Source organism: Carassius auratus, chromosome 18 (assembly GCF_003368295.1).
Source record: "Carassius auratus strain Wakin chromosome 18, ASM336829v1, whole genome shotgun sequence".
NCBI classification, from domain to species: Eukaryota; Metazoa; Chordata; class Actinopteri; order Cypriniformes; family Cyprinidae; genus Carassius; species Carassius auratus.
In genome coordinates this window covers 11,379,547-11,401,951 of record NC_039260.1, presented here as the reverse complement: position 1 = coordinate 11,401,951, position 22,405 = coordinate 11,379,547, and the positions used below count along the sequence as shown (strand labels likewise).

The following is a 22,405-nucleotide window of genomic DNA, read 5'->3' as shown; positions in this document are numbered from 1 at the left end:
GTGTAATGTATTATATTTGGTTGACTGTATTTTATTTTAATACTGAACAGGTTGAATTTATACATACTGAAATGTGTTACAAATGGCAGTTAAAGATTGATCAATAATAATATTTATATATATATATATATATATATATATATATATATATATATATATATATATATATATATATATATATATATATACACACACACAATAATAATCTGGTCACATAGATTTTTCTGTACACTGATAATTATGTTAATTCTATTTTTAAAATGCAACATACTGTGATAATCTACAATTAAAGCATATTCAACAATAGGTCGAAAACAAAAAATTCCAAAGTGTTTATAAGCGATTTTGGTCTTGCCTGTAGATACAGTATGTTGTTCCGTGCGCCATCTGGTTGATATTCTTTGAATCACAACACATTTATTTAAATTCTGAAAATGTGTGATGTGATGTGATTTAGCATCATTCCGCAGAGCAAGTTGCGGCATGACGTAGGAAATCACACATTCTTAAAGGCCACATCCACAGGTGGCACAAACATGTCTGTATGCCGAGCCCATTTATTCAACTCAAAAAGCAGCTGTGTCAGCTCACAGTCATTCAATTTAATATCCATTAAATTGATATACTGTACAGTATGATGGAAGTTATTATTTCAGTTATGTATTTATTGTAATCTAGAGTACTGGTCAAAAGTTTAAAAATATATATATTTTTTTGTTTTTGTTATTTTGTAATAAATGCAATAAAAACAGTAATATTGTGAAATATTATTACAATTTAAGATATGTTTTCTATTTTCAGAAGCCATTACTCCAATCTTCAGTGTCACGTGATACTTCAGAAACCATTCTTAATTATTACCAGTTAATATCTGTGCTCAGCATTTATTTGAATTTAATTTACCACAGAAATATTAAGCAGGAAAAATGGTCTTCAGCATTGATAATAAATGTTTATTGATTACCAGATTAGCATATTAATATTATTTCTGAAAAATCGTGTCACTGAAAATGTTGGCTGCTAAAAAAAAAAAAAAAAAAAAAACTTTTAAATCAGAGTGTTGGTGAACATAAGAGACTTGTTTAAAAAACAATGAATTTTAATTATTCCAAAGGTTTGACCATTAGAGCATGTGTTATTAGAAACTGAATAACTGAGTCAGTGTATAAATGTATTGCAAAGTTGACATTGTTGATTGTAATTGTTGAAAGTACAGTAAATCTCTGCCCACTTATTTTATAACATGTTCAAAATAACCCCTAAGTTTATTTACGTCCGTCTTGCTGTGAATCTAGACCTAAATATGGTTTGGCTGTAATCTTATACTTGTCTTAAGAGGCAGAAATAAGTTTGACATATTAAAGCCCAGGATTTCAGGTCGTTGTTCATCCAAACCTTCCTAGTTTGTCCTCCTACACTCTTTGTTCACTGAAATGTGCATGAGCTCTGAAGCATTTAAGCAACACATTAGCGCTGATTGTTTGTGTCTCGTGGTGTAAAGTGTTCTGCATCTGCCAAATCCCAGTGATGCTCGGGGCCTATTTATACAAAGATGAGCTAAGCCTGCAGATCATGAGGCTCAGCACAGCAGCTTACCATGAGACCCCCATATCAGACAGCAATAGCTCAGAATGCTTAAGTGCTCACTAGATGTTATTAATGGGTCTGCTTCATTCATAACAGATTTATGTATGTTTTTAGTCTTTCAACTAAAGGATTAAGTTCTCATATTTGTGTAACATTTTTTATAGCAACCATATTAGAGTTGTTTTATATTTATCCTTAGTGAACAACTGTCACGATGTGTCTACTGTGGAGGAGACGGAGCGCGGAGATGAAGGGGATTAACATTCAACACTCCTTATTTATCAAGATATAAGAGCACACGGATAAGGCAGGAACACACACGTAGAAAGAGGGGTTGACAAACAATTCCAGATGCTAGACATGGAAAGACACAAGGCTTCAGTTATGGGACTAATCAAGGAACTTTACGGGAACCAACTGAAACAAATGAACATAATTGACACGAGGGAGAAACTAGGTAATGGGGAAAACAACACAAGACATGGGAACACAGGACTGACATTACTCCCCCCTTCCAGAAGGCGCGTCCACAAACCACATAACATCTAACAGGGAAGGGGGGTGGGCAATCTGGAGGCCCCTCAGGACAGACCTACACAGGAGCGGTGCCCATTCTGGGATCCATGAAGGATCAGGCAGTTCAGGGCCCATGGCGGAGAAGGGAACACAGGATGCCATGGAAGAGCAGACAGTTCAGAAGGCCTGACCTCGGCACTCGGCCTGACTCATAGGAAAGATTCCTAAAAAATTCTTGGGAAGAACATTGGCTTCTGAGGCCCTCCAAAGGCCTGACACAGGAACTGTGGCCCTCCCTGGGCTTGACTCAGGGACTAGAGAACCTCCTTGGGCTGGACACAGGAGTTTGAGCCGACACTGAAGAGGACTCAGGGGCTGGAGCTGACACTGGAGCAGAATCAGGGGCTGGAGCCGACACTGAAGAGGACTCATGGGCTGGTGTCGACACTGGAGTGGACTCAGGGGCGAGAACTGGAGCAGACTCAGGGGATGGAGAGGACACTGGAGTGGACTGAAGGGCTGGAGCCAACAGTTGCTTCTTCCTTTGCTTCCTCCCTTGACTTAGGGTTAAGGATTGTGCTGCTGTCAGCTGAAGGCTTGAGAGTGGTTCATCCAGTGGGCTTGACTGAGGAACGGCGGGCAGGCTTGACAACAGAGCAGCCATGTGGGCTTGACAATGGAAGTGCTGGTAGACTTGACTTCGGAGTGGCTGGTGGGCTTGAGAGTGCAGTGGCCGACGGCCTTGACTTGGGAACTAAAGGCGGGCCAGAACAGTAAAATGATAGTGGCTTTATCTAACGCTATAGTAGCAGCGAGACCACAGAAATCCCAGGAGAACTCTATGAATGGGAGATCTCTGCAGGCAAGTGCGGAGAACTTTGTGGTGACCTTCTGCAGGGAGAAACAGGAAAGCAAAATACTTTCAACAAACAGGAAAAAAGAAACGGGGAGAAGGGGCGCCACTTACAGTATTGTTTCGGTCTAGTATTCTGTCACGATGCATTTTCTACTGTGGAGGAGATTAGGAAACAAAGGAGCATTGAGACGAAAGGGGATTAACATGCAACTCTCTAAATTAAATTTATTTAATCAAAATAGCATAACATTTTACTATTTATCATTCATCAGCTATAAAAAAAATTTATAGGTACTGACCAGCTATTTACTTTTTGTGCATCTTTAAGAATATTATTACAGCAAAAGTAAATATACTGATGTTGTGAAATGTAAAAACAATTAATAATAATAAATTATATATAAACTATTTATTTGCATTTTTCTAGCATTTCACAACATCAATATATAAGCACTTTATATTTATTTATTTATTTATTTATTTATTTTTTAATTTTGAAAAAAAAAAATATTGTGTGGAATGTGTACCTTTAATATTCATTTCATAAATAATAATACATAAAATGTATATTGGGTATCTGCCACCCTGTACTTTTAATATTAGCATTTATGATATATTTTGGATGGTTGCTTTTGTCTTTGCATTTAGAATCTTGTCCAAGGAGTGTGAGTCACCCAGTGTTTTGCTATTTAAAAAATTCATATACTCGTAAGTATTGGGTATTAGGGTCTCTCTCTCTCTCTCTCTCTCTTTCACATACACACACACACACACACACACACACACACACACACACACACACACACGCACACACACACACCACACACACACAGTGTTCCTTCTTCCAGCAACAAACTTGAGATTATACTTAAAGTATAACTTGATTATACCTGGCTATATCTGCTTATCCTGCCCCATTATTACTTTATGGTCCGATTCGGTCTACTTTGAAACACTAACTTGTGCCAACTATTAAAATCATTGTCAACATGATCTCTGTAAATTAAATAACTTAATCTCTGGATATGAATAAGTAGTACATACTGTATTACTGACCACATAGCGTAAGTCACAAAGGCTTTAATATCAGCTATATCCAGCCATCTTCCTTCTTCTTAGATGTGTTTTAGCGACTATAAACACCTGGAGTTTTAAAGGCCTCTATGCCCTTACAAAGGATAGACTGGCCCCATTTCCTCTGTGCAGGGGATTGTGGGACAGAATGTACCAGCAAAAAAAATACAAATTCTCCGAAACCCACTGTATAGGAGGGTAGAAGATAAATCGTGAGGTTTGAATTTTGACAAAAGTGATGTTACAGAAGAAGGAAAAAACACTAGGACACAGTGAAATATGAAGGAGAGAGAGAGAGAGATGGAGAACAAATGATAAAGAAAAGGAGGCTGAAGAAAGAAAGGAGAAGGGAGCGCAGGATATGGCTCCATCATGTCAGGCAGTGGAGGGAACAGCTGAGAATGTTATACATGACAGGTGGAGAGTGTTTGGAAGCGGGTGTGATTATTTCTGTATTTACATGCTGTGCTATGAACGTTCCAGCCATTGTGTGTGTTTGTGTCTCACTAATCGGTGTTTTATCATTCAACATGTTTGCACGTCTCACTATGAATAGGTGTTTATTAGACCCCATTTTCACGAGTCATTGTCACCTCTGCCATCTGGCTCTGTTCATACTCTCACTTTGTATTCCTTCTGTTTTTTCTTCCTTTTCACAACCTGTTCTGGCTCACAGGAAGACCAAGTTGTACTCCAGTGCTCTGCGACTGTTCTGAAGGAGCAGATCAAACTATGCCTTTCCTGTGAAGGCTTTGGGAACCGTCTGTGCTTTCTAGAGACAACGTCAAATGCCCAGGTATAGTCATCAAAAAAGTTTTGATATTCCGGGCAGGAAAGCCGCTCCTCATTACAAATATCTGGAGTAAAAACTATTTCAGTTAGTTTTAAAAAGCTATATTGTAGTTATGTAATTAATAATAATTAGCTATATATGAATATATAAAATAGCTATATTACTGTTATTTTTGTAAGGCAAATAATACTTACATAATACATTTTATATGCAGGATAGTTTAGTAGTATTTTTATTTCCTCATTACAATTATCCATTTTACCAAACATATGTTTTTACTGTATCACACCAGTTGTCAGACAAAATATACTCTGCAAAAAATATAAAATAATGGTAAATTTTGCATAATATATTTGAATTTGTATATATTCTTACTAAGATTATTACAATTTTATTGTATATTTTAAATTATCTAAAATAATATTTTACTTAAATATGGCATCTTATATTATATTTATTTTTCTTATATTTCAATATTCCTCATTACAATATCCAGTAAACCATATTTTGCTAGATCACAACAGCTATTTTTGTCAGGCAATGCTAAAAATGTAGAATAATGTATATATTTTTGTATACATTTCTATATACTTTTGTAAATAGATATATAAATTCTATATATTTTTAATAAATGTTTAAATGTATTAAATTATTATTGTAATGTATTGTATTGTTTTGTTTTGTCACTTTGTACAGAAATAAATTGCACATGCTTGTAGACAAATAAAATTGCCGTGCTGTTTATATTTACAAGCACTGCTGAAAGCAGTACAGTAAATACACAAAAATATATTCATTTTAGTGTTTTTTAAAATGCAGCAGTTAACATTTTTCATCACTAAACATTATTTCCTAAGGATGAGTCTGTAAAATTATAATGCCAGTAACAACCTTATTATTATTATTATTTTTTTTAAATCTATTAATTATGCATGAGTCAAAACAATTGTGTGTTTCTTCATCTTCTTCTGCAGAATGTGCCGCCTGATCTGGCAATCTGTGCCTTTGTACTGGAGCAGTCGCTGTCAGTACGAGCCCTGCAGGAGATGCTGGCCAACACCGTGGAGATGAATGAGGTGAGAGTCTCCATGAAGGAGAGAGAGAAAGATGGAGAAGTGGAGAGCACGGAGCAATTTGAAAAGCAGAGGGTCAAAAAGAAAAAGAATGATGAACAAAGAATATTACATCCTTTTACAATTTACAATTACATACAGTAAGATGTAGCCTTTAGAGCTAATAAAGAAAACTTACAGTAAAAATGTAGTTTTAAAAAGAAAATGTGAGAAAGAAGTGATTATAGTAGTAGTATAAATTATTTTTCTAAAGAAACATTGTCCATCAGCGACACTAGCAGATAAGTTACAATGGGAGTTTGTTTGGGAGTCTCACTCGCTTCCCCTGAGCCCACTGAGTTTTAACAGACTCACTAAAGTGTGCAGTGAGTTAGGTGGGGGGTAACTGAGAATGAATGGTGGAAAGTCACAAGAGAAGAGGCAATGCCTTCATCGCAATATGATTGGATATGACTGGTTATGATTGGCTGTGATTGGTTCATGCGTTAAATTCTGCCTCTTGTGTTTGTGTGCTTTCCATGTTCGCGAATCAGTCTGAACTAACAATATAATGGCTTTAAATGCGAAGACTCTTTTTAAAAAGTTAGCACCTCACACACTTAGATATAACCACTTTGTTATGTCAAAATAAGACTTGAAATGGCATGAAAACAAGATCTGTGGAAGTTTTTAGTGAGTAATCAACTAGATGAAATTAAAGTAAATCTTTGTCTGTGACCAAAATTCACCTAACTTTGATGACTGATGATCCGTAAAATTAAAACATAGTTAAAAGCTAATTTGATATATATATATATATATATATATATATATATATATATATATATATATATATATATATATATATATATATATATATATATATATATATATATATATATATATATATATATATATATATATATATATATATGTGTGTGTGTATATATGTAATATATGTAATAATATATATATATATTTGTATATAATATATATACATTGACTTTGCCTCCTCATTTTAGAACACCACAACGCACCACTGATAGATAGATCTTTTTTATTATTGTATTGTCAGAACCAAAAACTAGTCATAAGGTTTAAATTGTTTGAAACTTAAGATTTATACATCATCTGAAAGCTGAATAAATAAGCTTTTCATTAATGTATTTGTTAGAATAGGACAATATGTGGTGAGATACAACTAGTACAACTTTTGAAAATCTGAGGGTGCAAAATGCGTATAACTAGCAATGCGTATAACTAATCAAAAATTAAGTTTAGACATATTTATGGTTGTAAATTTACAAAATATCTTAATTGAACATCTTAATATCCTAATGATTTAGAAAAATGCAGAAAAATCTATCATTTTGACCCTCAGTATTTATGGCTATGCGATACATACGCTCAACCAATCAAAACGCAACATTCCACGCATAGTAAACAGTAACTGACAAAGCTACGCAATATCGTGTTCATAATCACAGATGAATTGCCTTCAATTATGAATGCGATATTGCGTAGCTTGTCAGCGCACTACGGCTCTGTATATTAAACGCTGTTCCATCTGAAAGCACGTGATCGGGATTTACTACTAATCACAAAACCAGCATTACTGACGAGATGAGCATGACAATCGCATATGATTTATCGTGCAGCCCTAATAATTTTTATAATTTTGTCGGCATTGTTGAAACTGTGGTGGTTTCTGCAGTGGGAAAGAAGCACAACCTATTGATAAGACTTTTTTATAAGTTTTAAAGTTCTATAAAAAAAAATAAAAAATCTTTGAAAATCAAGTCTGGATTTGAATTTTTTATGTTATTATATCCTAAAGATGCTATGTGAAAGTTTGAAACAGAAAGATAGTGGTTTACATCTTGCCTCGTTCTTGATAAGAAAACACATTTTTACTCAAATTAATCAATATGGATTTCTAGCGTTTTGGTCACATACTGTATTTGTTGTATACACACAAACAGTGTTTTGCTGCTCTTAATTTGAATCCTTCTCTGTTATTTTTATATTTGGGTGCATGGGGTCATCTAAAAGCCAGTTTATTAGAGGTATATTCTGGTGATGGAGGGTAGATTTGTTAGTGTAACTTAATTTCCTGTACTTTTTGTCTCTCTTCTGAACCTTCGTCTCCCATTCCTGCCAACTTTAGGCAGTCGATTTGGATAAATGGGTATGTCTCATCGTAACCTCATCACCCTTCTTTCCTCTGTACAGAAGTCTCCTATTCAGTGTCCAGTGTGAATGGAATAATGCTGTAGCTCTTCTTCACCTCTAAACCTTTTACTTCTGTCTAACCTTTGACTGCTGTCACCTGTTCTTCACTTTGTCTGGTTTGGTTGGATTTGGAATCCCATTTGCTCTCCAAATGGCTTTTCAAATGACACCACGTCTATGTGTATAAGTGTGTACATTTGTAAGAAAGAGAGAAAGAGAGAGAGAGAGCATTCCAATGTGTAAGATGAGCTCAGTGCCACTGAATCCTGGATAAGGATATGATCCTCAGCGTACGGCCCACAGCACTAACATTCATTCCTGGCTAACATCAAAGCTGATAACCATGAAACCTGTGGGCCACACAGATACTGTATGTTCATGTTTCAAAGGGATTAGTTCACCCAAAACTGAAAATTCTGTCATCAATAACTTAATATCTATATTTATTCTTAATATCTATATTTTTCATAAATGTTCCCAATTTATTTTTCCATAAGCTGTAATGGTTACCAGGTTTATTTCACACAATCATGACATGAAATGAAAAGGTTGATGTTAGCATAAATTATTATACTGCTGTGGAGGTTAGTAGTGAAAAACAAACAAAAAAACAAAGAAACTATTTTTTTAAACTCTTAACTTGGCCGATTGTTTTCCAGATTAGCATCTCCAAATTAGTTTGTATGAGATATTTTTGTTTATCCACCTGAAGCCTATTAGAACCTTCTGTTGAATGCTGTAGAATGAATTGGTAATCAAATTAGCTGAAATACTTAATAAATAAACATGCCAGGTGCAAAGCATATGTAACACTTTGTGAATGTAAATTTTAGGATTTTGAAAAATGCAAAACCATGTAATGTAGGTAAAAACAGGGAGCGGGGAAAATGCAGCTTTAAAAGCAGTCTGACAGCATATTAAATATGTAATTTCATTGAAAATTAAAGGGGTTCACCCAAAAATTAAAATTCTGTAATTAATAACTCAGTCGACTTCAAATCCGGTAAGACCTTTGTTCATCTTCGAAACACAAATGAAGATATTTTTGACAAAATCTGAGAGCTTTCTGACCTTGCATAGACGGAAACGGAACTACAACTTTCAAGTCCCAGAAAAGTAGTAAGGATTGGGAATGTCATGAGGTTAAGATAAATATAGAATTAGAAATATTTTAGGTAGCCTAAGGTGCACCAAGTGCTTTCAAGTTTCCAGATGCTTCTCTTTCTGCACACTAAAGAGACAGTTGGGTAATTAGTTAAAATAATTTCAAATAATCATATATTTATATTTATTTATTTTATTTAAAGAGGTCGTCAGATGCCCATTTTCCACAATTTGCTATGATTTTTAGAAATTTAATGAAGAGTCTGTAGCGTACTTTGGTTAAAACTTCTCAATGGTAATGTAAAACAACACCCTTTTACCTTGTAATGATGATGTTTTCAGCAAGCTGTTTTAGTCCATCTTTCTTTAAATGCTAATGAGCTCTGCTGACCCCACCCCCTTTTTCTGTGGGGTGGCGAGACATTCTCATGATACTGTTTACTTTAGCCACGGAACTAGCACGTTATTAGCCTAGGCGATTTGCAATGATTCATAAAATATGACAGAACCCAGAGAAACGCAGGAGACGAGAGATCCAAATTCAGTGTGGTATTTAATGGGTAATCCAAATCAGCATCCAACAAAGCAGGGGTCAAAACCATAAATCCATCCAACAATAAACAAACAGGGAAGGAACAGGAATGGGAACAGGAAGCTCGGAAGGCGAGGAAACTGGGTGACAAAAAGAGAGGACTCCATCAAGACAAACAGAAAAAGACCGGTTAATATAAGCAGGGTAATGACGATCAAGTGAAGACACCTGAGTACAATTAACAGGAGTACAATTACTGTGATGAAGGGGGCAAGGCTTAGTGGGAATTGTAGTGCCTACGGTGAGGTGTCTATGGGGAAGTGAGACCACTAGTGGAGACTCAGGGAAACAGAGACCAGCGTGACAAGAACCTTATACTCACTTCTTGTGAAGGTTTGAGACATGAAAAAAAATCATGCATTTCACAATATAAATGAATACAAGATAAATGTGTGATAAATATACAATCATTTGTGATTGGAAGAGTAGACGCTGAAGAGTGCTTTGAAGGACACGGAGGCATCAGTGTGAACACTTGCATTTTTTTTCTTTATAAGGGTGGAAACTTAAAATGCGCTGTAATTTTTCCTCATAAAGGTATGAGTATACATAATTCGAAACTGCAAAGTGTCTACTTTTATTTGTGTGGTCTCATAATATCAACAAATGTTGTGCTTTTGTAAAATAAATAAAACAAACTGGGTGGATTCCTGCAGTCTCATTCTTGAGCAGGAGGGCTTCACAAAAACTGAACCGAAACTCAGCAAATATGTGCCTCACTGACATGATAAATATATTTATAGAATGCCAAAAATTACTATTTAAAACAAAATAATTAAAATCAAAAATGAAAAAGCCGGTGTGTTTTTGTGGTACAAATGTTTTACATATTGGCCTGGGGCTGACTTGCTATGCCACTTGTACACACACTGCCAACACACACTTCATTTCAGACAAATTGTAAAAATGCACGTCACATCCAATGACCCCAAAGAGTTATATTCGGCGCTCAAATTGAGAGGGGATTATATTTTTACAATTAGACCACTGGGTATATTACATATACCTATGCAATTTATAGTCCAGAAAAATAGGAATTAATATTTGCATGGCATTCAGGAAACCTTCCTGTAGCTTATTACCATGGCAGTTTTAGTTTTAGTTAAATTAAATTTATTTTTAATGTTTTTGTTTTTACTTTCATTTAAAAGCTGACACATGGGCAGCTGAGAAGATGCCTGAGCCAGTGCTAATCTACAAAGGCATATAAGTAACATGCTGACCCAGATGGACACAGCTGTTGTGGTGAATTCACAAAAAAATGGATTTACTCACCCTCATGTCGTTCCAAACCTATAACTTTCTTCTGTACATTATATACTATGTAAAAAATAAAAATAAAAAACTCCTTGACCCAAAACGGATTTGGAGCAACATAAGATTGATAAACAATGTTAGAGTTGTATTTTTTTGGGAGAACTGTCTCTTTAAGGACTGCTATGGTGTGCTCTCTCTCTTGCTCTCTCTTATTTATATAATCACACCCATAAATAGTATGAAACTATAGACAAAACTCACTAATAGCAACAGTAATCATGTTCTTTTGCTTTTAATCCTTTCTGGATGTTGAGAAAAGGTAAGCTGTCCACAGGATGTGTTTGTTTTCCTCATGACGTCTGAATGTGACCTTTGACTCTTTGACTTACTGTTCATTGGTTGTTTCTGTACATATGTATGCTCTTTCCATAGTACTGTACTGTACTTCCTGTGAACGTAAACTTTCAGTATGTAAAGAAAACCCCTGGTACTTTTTTCTCTGTTCATTAATAACAGTTTTTGTTTTCAGTTTACCTCTTCTTATGTCTCAGTGTTGTCGCCATGTGAAAACGGTGGAGCCCTTTCCTATGTAAAATGCTGCTGTTTACCATCCAATTTAGTCCCCTTTGCTGAGTCCTTACAGCACAATTCGAGTACAAAGAAGTTGTTTTACATTTATTTTCTCTGTTTTTCCTCAATCTCCAGTCATTTCAGGGAGGGGGACACCGAACGCTGCTCTATGGCCATGCCATCCTTCTGAGACACTACCACTCTGGCATGGTGAGAGATGATCGACGGGTTCATTATTTACTGATGTTTAATATGACGGCGCTCATTGTAAGGAGATATGTTTTTACCCTGAATTACAGTATCTGAGCTGCTTGACGACATCACGTTCACTCACAGACAAGCTGGCCTTTGATGTGGGCCTGCAAGAGGATTCTACAGGTAAATAATAATATTAATAATAATAATTATAATAATATATTTTAAAGTAGCACTATTTATTATCTGTTTTCCTGTTTGTATTTATTTTTCTTGAGCTTAAAAAACAACAACAACAACATAATAATAATTATTTATTTATTTATTAAATAGTACTAATTGATTAAACAATAATTATAATAATATTATAAATATATTATTATTAATATCATAATTTTTTTTTATCTTGTTATTATATGTACAATCATAAATGACAATTGCATTTTAAATATGCATAATTTGCATTGATAATATTATAAGAACAGTCTTACACTTTATTATAGAACTGTAAAATCAAAAATGCAAATAAAGCCGGGTTGACGATAGTAGCCAGTAGCGTAACATTCATTGACAGTTCACGATCAAACCCCAGACTTCAGGGATTCGAAAAGCAACAACAATGCAATGTCCGATCCCACTATAGAAACCCAGGAAAAAGAGTATTTTCTGAACAGTGTGAACCAGATGGTAAAGCTAACGAATGTCTGTCTCCCACGTCTCCTCCACAGTCTGCAAAGGGCACATTTATATCACCACGAAACACACTGAGTGCCAGTGCACCTCAATGACAATCAGCTTTCTGGCTATTCACACTTGAGAATAATTAAAGAGGGAGGACAAAAAAAAAGATAGAAAAGAACACCCAACACAGAAACATTCACACAAACAATACCCACACATTACACAAACAAAAAGTCATCACAACAGTCACATTCTCTTATTAAACCTATATTTGTATGCATTTGTTTAGGTTATAGCAGTATTTGTAATAATATTTATTTGGAATTGAATTGAATTGATTTTTTTTTTTTTACTGGACAAATTCCTTGCATCTCTGTATGTTCAGGGGAAGCGTGTTGGTGGACCATCCATCCTGCATCCAAGCAGAGGTCAGAGGGTGAGAAGGTCAGGGTAGGAGACGACCTGATCTTGGTTAGCGTGTCATCAGAGAGATACCTAGTAAGACTTTTTAGATCCATAAGTGACCTAATAATAATATCAAACATGATTCTCTGTGCAGCTGACAGCTGGTATCTCTGATAACTTTTGCAGCATCTGTCGTACGCCAGCGGCGACCTGATGGTAGATGCCTCCTTCATGCAGACCTTATGGAACATGAATCCAGTCTGCTCAGGCTGTGAGCTGGCAGAGGGTAAGTGTCTAGCAAATACAGAGAATCCCCAATAAAATAATAACGAAATGTCCTGAAAGATCATTTATAAAGCGTGAGTACGCTTAAATATTTAAACATGGTTAAATATTTAAATAAATATTTGCAAAAACCGGCTTTGACGTGGAAAAGTGCTTAGCATCATGTCAGGGTCTGAGCAGATGGCACACACTTTTTCTTGTCGGAGTACTACAGGTTTTTTTTGGAAATATAATCTGTTCTTGCGGCTCGCTGTTCTAAATGAAAGAATTTGGATGACGACTGCGATCTTTTACATGTAAATGACATTAATTAGGAGTCGTTTACAAGACAGTCAGCAGCGTGCAAGATCAAGATCAACTGCGATTCATAGATCTTGCATCTGAAAGAGAAAGGCTTACTTGCGTTTTCTGCACGTACGTTCATTTTATGAACCACACATATGCATATTTGAGAAATTATGGTAGGATCAACTTTAGAATGGTGTCTGCGCAACGTTTTATAAATGCTTTATATTTGCTCTTTTCAGGGTACTTAACTGGAGGTCATGTCTTAAGATTGTTTCATGGTCACATGGATGAGTGTCTGGCCATCTCAACACCTGATCAGGGAGAGGAGCAGCGCAAGTAAGAGAAGAATATATATATATATATATATATATATATATATATATATATATATATATATATATATATATATATATAATTAAGCAAGCTGTTTGTATTACTGTACTGTCTGTATGTACAGTAAATGAAGTGTTATGATTGGCTAACCTCCTCGCACTGTGTATTACACACTAAATTCTTAAAATAAATGATAGTAATGTCATTCTCTCTGTAGAATTGCACAGTATGAAGGAGGGGCGGTGTGTAGTCAAGCCCGTTCGTTGTGGAGACTTGAGCCTCTGAGAATTGGGTGAGAAAATCACTCATCTCTTAACTGTGACATAATTATAAAAAAATTTGCATATACGTTTTGTAATACACATCTCTTATTTCCCTGCAGTTGGAGCGGTAGCCACATGAAGTGGGGCCAGGCTTTCCGCGTACGCCACATCACAACGGGTCGGTACCTGTGTCTGGATGAGGAGAAAGGTCTGATGGTTCTGGATCCAGAGAAAGCCAACACTAAATTGTCCGCCTTCTGTTTCCGTGCATCAAAGGTACGTTTGAACTTTTATAAAATAAAGAAAAGATATGCTTTTTATTTGACTAGTTATCGAATTCTACTGGCATTTCTCATTCCTGGAGAACAGGAGAAAGTGGAGGGGGCTCAGAAGAAGCGAGACGTGGAAGGAATGGGTGTTCCGGAGATCAAGTATGGCGAGTCCATGTGTTTTATGCAGCATCTTTCCACAGGGTTGTGGCTCACATACGCTGCTTTAGATGCTAAAGCGGCTCGCCTGGGAACCATGAAGAGAAGGGTATGAAGCTCGCTGAACTACAAACCACATGATACCCACTCACACACCTGATGTCAAGCCTTTCAAATTGTTGTATTTCTTATGATCGTACATGAAATCGAAACTTTCTTTATCTTTCTCTCAGGCCATATTACATCAAGAGGGCCACATGGATGATGCACTGACTTGCTCTCGCTCTCAGATGGAAGAGTCTCAGGCTGCTCGTATGATCTACAGCACCACAGGCCTTTTTACACAGTTTATCAAGTACGACTGTACATCAAATACAATCTAACGTTCATTTATACTGTATATATTATTCAGTCACGGAATAATGTGTAATACTCTATAGGCAGAAAAATAATTTGGTGATATTCTGTTGTTACTATCTATTGTTTGATAAAAAAGAGAAACTATGAGCAATATGAAATTTAATTATGCATAACTTTGGTGCAGTACTTTTATAAACTTTTATTAAGCAAGACATTAATAATAAATAAATAAATAATAAATAAATAATGAAATTATATAATAATTCTGTTCTTTTGAACTGAAAATTAAAATGGTTTCCACAAAAATAATATGTATACATATATAACTATTTCTATATATGTATTTTTTTATGTATAACTGTTTTCAATATTGATGAAGTTTTTTAAAGCAGAATATGAATTGATTTCTGAAGGATCATTTGATGTGATAATTACATATAAGAGTTTGCAAATAATATTTTGAAGTATATTAAAATAGAATTAAATTAAAAATTTTATTAAATATAATTTTTTTGTATTGTTTTATAATAATGTTATAGACTTCTTTGACTTCTTACTGACACCAAACTTTTGGTCTGCAAGTAATAAACAATTTCATTATTATTATTATTATTTTTATTATTATTATTATTTATTTTATTTTTTTTACATAATTTTAATAATAATAATAAAAAAACACATATATATATGTGTGTGTGTGTGTGTGTGTGTGTGTTTAAAAATGTCATATCATATATATGGAAATCTTACTGAAAAGCTCTGACAATTAGCCTATTCAGACTGATTATTTAAGATAATATTTGTAGACAGTTGCCTTATATTTTCTTGTGTGTGTGAATCTGCATGCATCCTCTTCTCTCTCTTGTACATCAGAGGTCTGGACTCTTTGAGTGGGAAGAACAAATCCCCCGGTCCGGTGTCCTTGCCATTGGATGGAGTGATCCTGTCCTTGCAGGATCTGATCCATTACTTCCGGCCTCCAGAGGAGGAGCTGGAACACGAGGAGAAACAGACCAAGCTGCGCTCTCTACGCAACCGACAGAACCTCTTCCAAGAAGAGGTGTGTGTGTGTGTGTGTGTGTGTGTGTGTGTGTGCGTGTGTGTGTGTGTGTGTCTATTTGACAGTCAGCCCTGATCCCCTTTAATTAACGCCTCTTTTCTGTTGCAGGGGATGATCACCATCGTGCTGGAGTGTATTGACCGCCTGAATGTCTACAACACTGCCGCACACTTCTCTGAGTTTGCCGGAGAGGAAGCTGCTGAATCCTGGAAAGAGATTGTCAACCTGCTCTATGAACTGCTTGGTGACCAAATATAAATGTTTCATGTTTTTAAAAGAAGTCTCTTATGCTTACCAAGACTGAAATTATATGATCAAAAATACAGTAGAAGACATTCTCTTTTGCCTTTTTAAATGAAATGTATTATTGTCACATGATCATTCAGAAAAAAATGATGATTTTGTGATTAATGCACTATAATTGTGAGGAAGCAGTGCTGAAGTCTAAACAACTAAAGATATACTGAATTATATTTGATTGTGCTGAAGTGAAACAATTGCAAGTATACTTCAGCTACACTTTAAATATCTTGCATTTAAAGATGATAGTATTTAAAAAAAAAATCATAAAATCTTCATTAATTGTGACATTAAAACACAAATTAGGCTTAATATTAAGAAATAGTGCATTGTGCACAAGTAGTACTCCAAATAACGTTAATAATATATATATATATAGCAATTTGAAAGCAATATGTCAGGTAAATATGTTAATATATTTGAACTTAGTTGGCAATAAATGTATTTTAAATATATTATTTTTTGACTAGGGAAGATATGTTAAAATATAAAACAGTCATTTTAAATTGTAATAATATATCAGATTATTTATCTAATATAACTAAATGCAGCCATGATGAGCATGAAAGACTTATTGAATAGCATCTAAAAAGCATACTTTATTAAAAATATATGTATTTCATTTTCATCCATTCTTCAGTTGTTTTCCTTTTTTATCAGATTGATGGATTATATTTTGAATGTGTCTCTATTTTCACAGCATCGCTGATTAGAGGAAACCGTTCTAACTGTGCTCTGTTTTGCGATAACCTGGACTGGCTGGTTAGTAAACTGGATCGTCTGGAAGCTTCTTCAGGTATATATAAAACCTTCCTCGAGCACACGGTCAACAAATGCCACAAAATGATTACCAACCTTTTTAAACCTTGCCACATATTTCTTGCTCTCATACTTCTTTCTTATCTGTTGGCCTGCAGGCATCCTAGAGGTGCTGTATTGTGTTTTGATTGAAAGTCCTGAAGTCTTGAACATCATTCAGGAGAATCACATCAAGTCTATAATTTCTCTCTTGGACAAGCACGGTCGAAACCATAAGGTCTGACTGCAAACGTGATTTAGGTCAACTAGCATTTATCATTTTGCTATGCATTGAAGATCTCACTGTCCTCTCCCTTTATCCGGACAGGTTTTAGACGTATTGCGTTCTCTGTGTGTGTGTAACGGTGTTGCCGTGAGGTCCAATCAAAACCTCATCACAGAAAATCTGCTTCCGGGCCGTGACCTCCTGCTGCAGACTAACATCGTTAACTATGTATCAAGGTAATATCCGTTGGTTTTCGTCCAATTAAAAAGGCTACATTGCACCTTGTTTTCTTTTACTGCAGCTTTTGTTTCCAAAGAATTTGAAAAGATTCAAAACCCTGTAACTACATACATGTGACTTGCTTCTTGTAGCGTGAGGCCCAATATCTTCTTGGGGACTTGTGAAGGTTCTACACAGTATAAGAAGTGGTACTATGAGGTGATGGTAGACTATGTGGAACCGTATGTGACAGCTCAGGCCAGCCATCTGCGTGTTGGCTGGGCTCTGACTGAAGGCTTCAGTCCATACCCAGGAGGAGGAGAGGGATGGGGTGGCAACGGTGTGGGTGATGACCTGTATTCTTATGGTTTTGATGGCCTTCATTTGTGGTCAGGTTAGTGTGGCGATCTTCTATATTCTATATGTGTGAGTGTTTGTGGTCCTTAAACCATATTTTCGCTCTGTGTAGGTCATGTGCCACGTCAGGTTGCTTCGCCCAACCAGCACATCCTGGCAGCAGATGATGTTGTGAGCTGCTGTCTGGATCTGAGTGTGCCCAGTATCTCCTTCCGTATCAATGGCCATCCAGTCCAGGGAATGTTTGAGAACTTCAACGTAGACGGCCTCTTCTTTCCTGTCATTAGCTTCTCTGCTGGAGTGAAGTAATTAACATCACTGTTTTGTATTAAATAACCTTATCTTAAAAGTATAGTTAATCCAAAAATGAAAATTGCCCCATGATTTACTCTCCCTTAAGTCATCGTAGGTGTACATGACTTTCTTCTTTCAGACAAATCCATTCAAAGTTATATAAAAACATGTCCTTGCTCTTCCAAGCTTTATAATGGCAGGGAATGGGTGTTATTTTTCAGTAGTACAAAATAAGTCCAATAAAGCTCATCCATGCATCATAAAAAGTGTCCCACATGGATCCTAGGGGTTAATAAAGGCCTCCTAAAGCAAAGTGTTGTTTATTTTGTAAGAAAATATAGCTTCCGATTTTGCATATTATATATGTATATATATATATATATATAGTTTTAAAGAAATCGAAGGGTATTAAATTGATCAAAAGTAAACGTTAAAATTATTTATAATGCTTCAAAATACTTGTTTACCCTGCATGCTATTCTTTTGAACTTTACTAAATGATCCTGAAAAAAACATTTCCACAAATAAATATTGTAAGAAATGTTTCTTGAGCACTAAATCAGCATTAGAATGATTTCTGAAGAACCATGTGACAGTGAAAATTATGGAGGTCCAGCAGTATACAACATAATCAGAATCAGAATGAGCTTTATTGCCAGGTATTTTCACACATACGAGGAATTTGTTTTCGTGACAGAAGCTCCGCAGTGCAACATAATGACAGCGACAGAACAAATAACACAATAAGGATTAAAAATACAAAAAAATACAAATAGGTAGGTAAGGAATGACAATATACTAATTGACAATGTATGGCAGGTATATTACAATGAGCATTTATGTATGTACAGGTACATTATGTGCAAAAAAACTGTACTCTAAGTATGTGAAATAATAATGCAATCTCCACAGCACAATGAAATCATCACAACACAATGACTAATTTCATTGTGTTGTGCTAATTTAGCTGTGTTGTTGCTTTTTCCATTGTGTTGTGCTAATTTTGTTGTGTTGTGGCTTAATTATGTTGTGTTGTGCTAATTTCGTTATGTTGCGACTTGTTTCTGTTGTGTTGTGGCTTATTTATGTTATGTTGCGACTTGTTTCTGTTGTGTTGTGGCTTGTTTCAGTTGAGTTGAGCTCATTTAGTTGCGTCTTATTTCTGTTGTTTTGTCCTAATTTTGTTGTGTTGCGCCTTGTTCCCGTTGTGTTGCAACTTGCTTCTGTTGTGGTTAATTTACATTGTGTTGTGCACCACTTGGCCACAGTTGAATACTGTAGCAATGACTGTAAATAAATAAATATTATTTTTTTTATATTATTTTAATAATATTTAACAAGTTGACTGTTTTATAGTTTTGTTAACCAAATAAAGGCAGCATTGGTGAGCACTTTTCAACATAAAAAAATCTGTCCAAATCCAAAAATCTAGACAGAGAATAATAAATGAAAACAACAAAAAAACTAAAATCTTTCCATTTAATTTTCAGAGCTCGCTTCCTCTTGGGTGGTCGCCATGGGGATTTTAAGTTCTTGCCTCCTCCTGGTTACTCACCATGTTACGAAGCTCTTCTCCCCAAAGACAGAATGCGCATTGAGCCTATTAAGGAGTATAAACATGACTTTAATGGAGTCAGAAACCTGCTGGGCCCCACGCAGTCCCTCACGCACACTTCATTCACTCCCTGTCCCGTTGACACTGCCCAGGTAAAGTAAACTAACCACATACAACTCCACTGTAGCTTGCCCAAAACACTTAGACTCAGCAGTCAGTGTATGTCCTGTGTATGTTGTATCATTTGTAGATTGTTCTACCTCCTCATTTGGAGCGGATCAGAGAGAAGCTTGCAGAAAACATTCATGAGCTCTGGGCTGTGACTCGTATTGAGCAGGGTTGGACCTATGGAGTGGTGAGAACCTTCTTTCTCTGTCTTTCTCAAATATACACCAACACAAGCACAAGCATACTGTACATAGAAAATCAACATCCTTATTAAAGTTAAATGCTCTCTCTCTCAGTTCAGGGATGATAATAAGAAGTTGCACCCATGTCTGGTGGACTTTCAGAGTCTTCCAGAACCTGAGAAGAATTATAACCTCCAGATGTCTGGAGAGACCTTGAAGTGAGTGTCTGTTGAATATCAAATGTCTAAAGTTCATTGCTTATGCATCCATCTGTCCATCCCATTTATTCACAAACTTTTTTTCTCCTTGACCTCTCCAGAACCCTCTTAGCTTTGGGTTGCCATGTAGGCATGGGAGATGAGAAAGCAGAGGAGAATCTGAGGAAGATAAAATTGCCCAAAACGTAAGAAAAAATAAAAAAAAACACACCCAGGTTTTTGTCTTGTATAATGTATAGTGTTTTGGTGTTCATGTTTTTCCTTTTCTTGGTCAGTTATGTGATGAGCAGTGGGTTCAAACCTGCTCCTCTAGACCTCAGCCACGTCAAACTGACACCCAATCAGAACCAATTGGTCGAGAAGTTGGCAGAAAATGGGCATAATGTTTGGGCACGGGACAGAGTGAGGCAAGGATGGACCTACAGCATTGTGCAGGTAGATGTGGATACTATGCTGACTCTGTCACAATAAAACATGTTTTTAAGTGAGAAAATTGTCCTCGATCATCCTCAGTCGCTGTGTTAACTAGTTTTTGTTTAACTGTTTTACTGAAACTTAATTTCAGGTTAATGTAACAGTACAGTGTATAAAAAAATAAATGTTGCTATATTTACAATGTTAATAAGTATTGAAATACGCTGTCACGGACAGTCTGTGAAAAGGGGCTTGCATTTCAAATTACAATTCAAATCCTGAATTTAATTTAAATAGCAGACAGGGAACATGATTAAAATTCAAATCAAAAGTTAATGGCATTTCAATAATATTTATTAGTTATAATACTTCTAATAATAGTAATAAGCATAAATGCAGCATGAATTTCCCATAAACAGTTATACACACATTTGTATTTCCAGAAAAAGACGCTAAAACAATAATCAATGTTTGAAACAATACCTATATGAATTTATAATTAATTTATAAGAACAATTAACATAATAAACAATCTTATAGATCATGGTGGAGAGGTGCTTTATTTCCCAGACCATACCATGTGATTATAGTTCAGTGTTATATAATCAGTAGATTCAAATTTTAATGTCAATATGTTATGTTTATTTTGATAAAGTGTTTGGCAAAATTATTATTAAAATGTTTTGTCTGCTTTATTTGGTATAATATGTCTAGTTAAAAAAAGGGAATTAATAACTACTGTAAAAATTTGGGTCACACTTTATTATAAAGTCAAATTCTTGCTATTTACAAACCATTAACTATGATTTTGCCTCAATAAACTCCAAATTGGATGCTTATTAATAGTTTGTAAGGTAGTTGTTAAATTTAGGTATTGGGTAGAATTAGGGATGTAGAATATGGTCATGCAGAATAGCCATTATTTTAATAATAAGCATGCTTATTATTAACCCATATTAGAAACAACTCAGTGTGAACAGTGCAAATAAAGTCCAAACTAACAGAAACTGTGACAGGACCGTTGTTGTGCGACTTTGACTTTGTTGAATTTCTGTGCCCTGGAATTTAGTTAATAATACTTCAAAAACGAATTCTTTGTCACTAACCTTGTGACCCTCAGGACATTCTGAATAAGCGTAACCCTCGTCTGGTACCTTACAACCTCCTGGATGAGAGAACCAAGAAGACGAACAGAGACAGTGTGAACAACGCTGTGCGCACTCTGATTGGCTATGGATACAACATCGAGCCCCCGGATCAGGAGAGCAGTGAGTCTTTGCTTTCCTCATCCATCATCTACTATAACTATTAGCATCACAAATATGGAACAGACCTTAATGAAGTCATTGCCCAACTTCAGATACATATTTGTTGGTACAGTATCTGTATCGTTTTTGCAGTCCTAATCTCTCTTTTTCTCACAGGTGGTCTTGGTGATGAGAACACTCGTGGAGATAAAGTGCGCATCTTCAGGGCAGAGAAGCAGTATGCTGTTACCTCAGGAAAATGGTACTTTGAGTTTGAGGCCGTGACCACAGGAGAGATGAGAGTTGGCTGGGCTCGACCGAACGTCCGCTCTGATGTTGAGCTCGGTTCTGATGAGCTGGCCTACGTCTTTAATGGAAACAGGGTCAGTGGTGTCATATTAATCTCATTCTGATGGGTTATATGATACCAGGCTGTTCCAGCTAATTGGACCAATACATTTTGTGTGCCGCACAAGTTGCTGACAAACTATTTTGG

The 22,405-nt window shown here is 35.7% G+C and overlaps 1 protein-coding gene across 17 annotated transcripts in view; it reads left to right on the top strand.

Moving 5' to 3' along the window:
- Window positions 1-22,405, top strand: part of ryr1b (ryanodine receptor 1b (skeletal)) — a 98,094-nt gene that overhangs the window by 14,198 nt on the left and 61,491 nt on the right. For all 17 annotated transcript variants that reach the window (XM_026287630.1, XM_026287621.1, XM_026287615.1 and 14 more), the window contains exons 2-26: window positions 4,710-4,829; window positions 5,801-5,902; window positions 11,769-11,843; window positions 11,933-12,011; window positions 12,895-13,007; window positions 13,101-13,200; window positions 13,727-13,823; window positions 14,038-14,112; window positions 14,203-14,359; window positions 14,453-14,620; window positions 14,745-14,866; window positions 15,745-15,931; window positions 16,040-16,175; window positions 16,932-17,027; window positions 17,149-17,267; window positions 17,358-17,491; window positions 17,627-17,868; window positions 17,944-18,136; window positions 19,616-19,832; window positions 19,931-20,035; window positions 20,145-20,248; window positions 20,350-20,433; window positions 20,524-20,683; window positions 21,783-21,930; window positions 22,087-22,292. In XM_026287630.1, coding sequence (XP_026143415.1) covers window positions 4,710-4,829; window positions 5,801-5,902; window positions 11,769-11,843; window positions 11,933-12,011; window positions 12,895-13,007; window positions 13,101-13,200; window positions 13,727-13,823; window positions 14,038-14,112; window positions 14,203-14,359; window positions 14,453-14,620; window positions 14,745-14,866; window positions 15,745-15,931; window positions 16,040-16,175; window positions 16,932-17,027; window positions 17,149-17,267; window positions 17,358-17,491; window positions 17,627-17,868; window positions 17,944-18,136; window positions 19,616-19,832; window positions 19,931-20,035; window positions 20,145-20,248; window positions 20,350-20,433; window positions 20,524-20,683; window positions 21,783-21,930; window positions 22,087-22,292 — 3,339 coding nt within the window. The remainder of the gene's footprint in view (window positions 1-4,709; window positions 4,830-5,800; window positions 5,903-11,768; window positions 11,844-11,932; window positions 12,012-12,894; window positions 13,008-13,100; window positions 13,201-13,726; window positions 13,824-14,037; window positions 14,113-14,202; window positions 14,360-14,452; window positions 14,621-14,744; window positions 14,867-15,744; window positions 15,932-16,039; window positions 16,176-16,931; window positions 17,028-17,148; window positions 17,268-17,357; window positions 17,492-17,626; window positions 17,869-17,943; window positions 18,137-19,615; window positions 19,833-19,930; window positions 20,036-20,144; window positions 20,249-20,349; window positions 20,434-20,523; window positions 20,684-21,782; window positions 21,931-22,086; window positions 22,293-22,405) is intronic.